Source organism: Tamandua tetradactyla, chromosome 3 (assembly GCF_023851605.1).
Source record: "Tamandua tetradactyla isolate mTamTet1 chromosome 3, mTamTet1.pri, whole genome shotgun sequence".
NCBI lineage: Eukaryota > Metazoa > Chordata > Mammalia > Pilosa > Myrmecophagidae > Tamandua > Tamandua tetradactyla.
In genome coordinates, this window is record NC_135329.1 from 12,672,170 (window position 1) to 12,677,169 (window position 5,000).

At 48.3% G+C, this 5,000-nt stretch overlaps 1 protein-coding gene across 1 annotated transcript in view; it reads left to right on the plus strand.

The window, feature by feature from the left end:
* PLB1 (phospholipase B1) overlaps positions 1-5,000 on the plus strand; it is a 141,490-nt gene that overhangs the window by 28,157 nt on the left and 108,333 nt on the right. The window contains exons 3-4 of the mRNA XM_077152488.1: positions 3,213-3,274; positions 4,320-4,392. Coding sequence (XP_077008603.1) covers positions 3,213-3,274; positions 4,320-4,392 — 135 coding nt within the window. The remainder of the gene's footprint in view (positions 1-3,212; positions 3,275-4,319; positions 4,393-5,000) is intronic.

Below are 5,000 nucleotides of genomic sequence, written 5' to 3' on the forward strand. Positions count from 1 at the left end.
TGTTTGTAGGTTGGGGAATGCACACAAAGTTGCAGCCAATTCTCAAATCTCTTTCGGCTTTAACTGTACATGGGAAATGTTCAGGTCTTCTCAGCACACCCTTAGTGTCCTGTTAGCCAGGGATATGTGGAGAGCATAGCTCCGCCTTCTCATTTTCTGGATTGCCTCATTAAATTTCTGATCTATTCATCTCTTGCCCCAACTAGGACCACAACATCAGGCAAGCAAAGATGTAGATTTTTCCCTATTTATTCCCACATTAATCCACTACTTTTAGCTGGTCTGGAATCCATTTGTTTGTTTTCGGTTGGTTTTTGTTCATTTGATTTTGTCTCCTGGTGTTGTTTTTCTTGAAAGCCACGCATTATATGAGAAAAATCAGGAGGATAATTCAGCTCTGGATGGCGATATTGTCCTCCATAAGGGCTGTACTCTTGCTCATGGCAGGCACTTAGGGTAGAAGCAGATCAGTTAATCAAGGTGATTCAAAGCTGGACCTCAATCCTTTTGCAGGCTGATCTATTTCCGTTTTACCCCTATTCTGATGGTTTAGTGCTATGAGGTCCCAACTGAAAGCCTGGAATGTTAACCAGGGCTGCTCCTTCTTTGAGGACACAGAACTCCAATGGTTTCCCCCAGCTCCATAAATCTGCTGGAAGCTCTGCACGACACCTCAGCCTCTCAGTTGCTGATTTCTGTTGCCTGTGACTTGGTAAATACTTCAGTGGTAAAAGCAGCATCACATGTCAGGCTCACTCTCCACATCTTCCCTCTCTAGGATCTTGACTGCTCAAATTCCTCCTTTCTGCCTTTATGACTCTTAGATCCTTTCAAACAGAATATATATAACATGTTCAGTTGGCCTCCGTAAAGTAGTCTGCTATTGCTAGAAGCAGATATCTGCCAGGCTAGGTGTTAACTCACCAAAATATTCTAGAATCATAGATTAAAAAAAAAAAAAACCTCATTAGAGGAATCTGATCCAGGAGCCATTCAACAGTGGCTACTTCTACTCCTCTATGAACAAATATAGGGGAAGACACACATGTCTCCATGCTGTCATGTGCGTCAATCATTTCGTCTTACTGCTACATAACAGTTGATTGTATGCATGTGCCCCAACTTGTTTATTCATCTGTCTGTTGATGGGCACTTGGATTGTTTCCATCTTTTGGCAATCGTGACTAATGCTGCTGTGAACAGTGGTGTGCAAATCATATTATTTGATTTTTAAAACTTAATCCAATATGGCTGAAGTCCTTATAAGCAAAGGAAATTGGACACAGGAAAAAAATAAAGCCACAGAGAGCAGCTGGGACCTGGAAGTCAACCGAACCCGGGAGGGAAAGAAGATGATGTCGCCATGTGCATTGCCATGTGATGGAAAATCCAAGGAACCCCAGAGATTGCAGGCCAGCCTGGAAGATCCCAGCTCGGGGAGAACGGGGAGCACGCAACCCTTCCAGCCTCCGAAACTGTGAGCCAGTGAAGTCCTGTTGTTAAGCCCACCCACTGAATGGTGGAAATAGTCTCAAACCTCTGCATTGCTAACTCACACCCACTCCAGCACTGCTGCTGTCTCACAGCTCTTCTTTGGAACACAGTCGCACTTCTTCACTGCCCATAGCAATTCCCCAGCCCAGTCCCTGGCTGTCTCTGAAGCTTCATCTGCCCCGCCCGCCCTGCCCAGCCTTTCCCGGCACTTCCTGCCTGCCCGCACCTCTGCGCCTTGCCCCCTGGGGCCCATTCTCTTCTCCATCTTTCTTCAGGGACTCCAAGAGGGTTGCTGAGATCCAGAAGCAGATTGCAGTTCCCATTCCCTGCGTGTGCTGTCACGGGGAGCCCAGTGCCCGAGGTCCCGGAGAACTGCGGAGGGGAAATCTCCTGCTGCTCCATGGAAACTCAAGCTAAAGTATTGTCGGGATCAAAAAGCAAAGCTGCAGGGTGCAAGGGCGGCTCAGTGGTAGAATTCCCGCCTGCCATGCGGGAGACCTGGGTTCAGTTCCCAGCCCATGCAATTCCCCAAAAGCAAACAAGCAAAGAAAGAAAGGAAACAAACAAACAAACAAAAATTCAACAAATGGTGCTACAATAATGGGATAATGGGATAGTCACAGGGAAAAAGAATGAAATGTGATCCTGCCATACAGCATACAAAAAGGAAAAAAAAAAGCAAAGCCACAGAAGAAGGCAGGGAGGAGAAGAAACCAGCCCCTCTCCCCCAAGTCAGGCTTCCCTTTGGCATTGCCTAATGATGTTTCGGGGTCTCAGGTGGCAAGGACATTACAAGGAATGTCCATCCTGGCCAGAGGAAGCAAGGGGCCTGAATCTTTGATTAAACATCAGTACCGTAAATGTATCATGTGGCCATTAAAACAAGCATCAGGAGTGTGCAATAACAGGAAGAGTCGTCAACGAAAGATGGCACGTGGGATATAAAATGGCGTGCGTATGCCTGGGGAAACCACTTTTGATGGAAGGGCCAGTGGCATCATGGGTGATTTTATCCTTCCTTAATTTAGAGTGCTGTCATTGTCACAATACTATTGACTGAATAGTTAAAATATTTTTCATGTGAAAACTCATTAACATGTACATTTTAAATGGTCCATTTAAAAATGGTTGTATGTAAATTACACTGTCAAAAACTTAAAAAAAGGTAAGTAAGTTAGAAGGCTGACCAAAGCAGTCTGGATGAAGACCATCTTCACCATTTTTCCACCTGCCTTTACTTCCCCTTCGCCTCCTGTTCAGCAAGAACGCTTGACACAGCCCTGTGCAGGTGTTAGGATTCCCATGGCTAACATCATCCATCAGATTCTTCTAGAATGTCCTTCACTTTCCCTACTTTGGCCCAGATCCCCAGACACCAGCAGCTCTCTGACCAATGTTCCTTTCTCCGAGGGTTCTGTCCTCTGATAAGGAACCAAGAAAAGAATCTGTGATAATGGGTCAATGAGGGGTGTGGGGATATTACTGACCTCTTCCAGGTAACGCTTTTGCTTTCAACCTGGAAATTTTGCCCCTGTGGGCTGCACTGATGGAAGCTGGTAGCTGGTGGAATGGCATCTGGGCTTTCCTAACCCAAGGGAAGCCACTGAGCTGGGCATGTAGAGGGGCTGGGAGGAAGGAACCTACCTGAGATAAGGCTGCAAACTGGGACATGGGTTAATTCCAGCTGAATAATCTGAATGCCTTTTGTTTTCTCTTAGGGAGCACCCAGCCCCTCTCTGATCCTGTCAGGACCACAGCGGAAGAGCAGCTACTGCCAGAGGTGAGGGCTTTGTACTGGTGTGTGTATGTGTGTGTGCGCGCGTGTGTGTGCATGTGTGTGTGCGTGTGTGTGTGTGCACTCCTCTAGAAGACTGTAAGTCGGTAGCCTCTCACTGAGGCCTTGAGGGAATAATGGGTCAGATAAGCTGCTTTCCCCAGGGAGAGTGGGGCTGCTGGGCTGCCTGGCAGACTGGAGTTAACTGTATCTCCTGGAATTTGGGGCTATCCCCGTAGATGGAGCAGGCAGTTCTCAGAAGTGTCCAGAAAGGACAGTAAATGGACTTGTTATCTTTGTGAACCTTGAAGCAGATGTTGGGAGTTATCTGAAAGTATCTGGGTGAGGGCTTCCCAGAATCCAAGATGAATGCTTTATCTCTTACTGTAATCAGTGATTCAGGAGAAATTAACTTGTCTTCTGGTGGTATGAGATGTGGCCAAGTACCTCATTTTCTTGCACACTTACGATCCTGCTTCTCAAAGCCTCCATGTTATTCACAGAAGTGCAAGCCACGATGGCCTCTCTGTTAGGAGCAGCTGGGGAGGCCTGAGTGGTCTCGGGGGACTGTAGCACTGGACGCAGGGACCCTCCTCCGCTCTCAGCAAGAGTCCTGAAGCTCCTCTGGGCTGGGGACGCTTTGGTCCAGTGCGTACACCAGATTCTCCTAGTTTCAAGTTTATCAACTTTATAGAAGCAAATAAGCATGCCTGATATGCCTGCCTTTGGGTAATTAATCAAATTAAAAGGGAGTTGAGAATATATGTAACAGCCTAGGATTGATTTGTATTCTCCTCCATCCTCCTCCCTCTTGCTCCACTCCACTAAAGCGTCACCAATTGCCGCCTGCTAAATCACTGCCCATAGACATACGTCCCCCTTTCCTAGGCGACCCGGGTAGGTGGTCAGAGAGCATGACTGTGGACGCATGCTGCTTCTGGATTTTGAGCACAGGTAGAGCAAGTACCTGGTCATGTCTAGACCAAGTTTTCAGGGTCTACAGTATTTCCATTCAAGGCGATTGACCAATGTTTCTGATGTTTGGTTTCAGTTGTCACCCCCGAGTATTCTTCCCATCCAGTGCCAGCCAGAGAAGCCAGGATCCAGGGTGCCTTCGACGTCAGGTGCGCGACCACTGGCCCTGAGCAGGGAGGGCCGGGTGGCTTCTCTAGGCATGGCCGGCATGCCTTGCGGTCCTCCCGCACCCTTTGGGAGTTCCCATCCTCCGTCGTCCCCTTCCTTGGCCCTCACACCATCTCCCATGCCCCCACCCAGTTATCTCAGAGAGAGACACCGCCGTGGCCCAAGTGGCTTGCCGGGCGAGGGGACCTTCAGGGACCACGGCTGGCCCATGGCTGGCCAGTGTCCTGGGAGCTGGTCCTTCAGGTCTGCACAGTTCCCGTAGCAGCCACGGTCGCTGCTCGAGACGTTTCTTGGCTCCAATGGGCTGGGCTTGTCTAAAACCAGCTCTTGACCTGGGCCTTCAGGGTTCCTGTACCAAGTGGTGGGTTAAAGGTTCCTTCATGTTTGCATCACACTGGCTTAATCAGTGTTTCCCATTACACAGCTATTTTTAATTCTCCTGTTACATAAGGAGTTTTGGAAGGAAGATGGATGCGCTTTTTTAGGAAATGGCTTCCTTAGGAGGCTTACATTTCAGATAAGACAGGACAATGGCAGTGCTTTCTAGAGACACTTTCAAAACTACTGGTGACCCAGGAGGGAGAGGGAG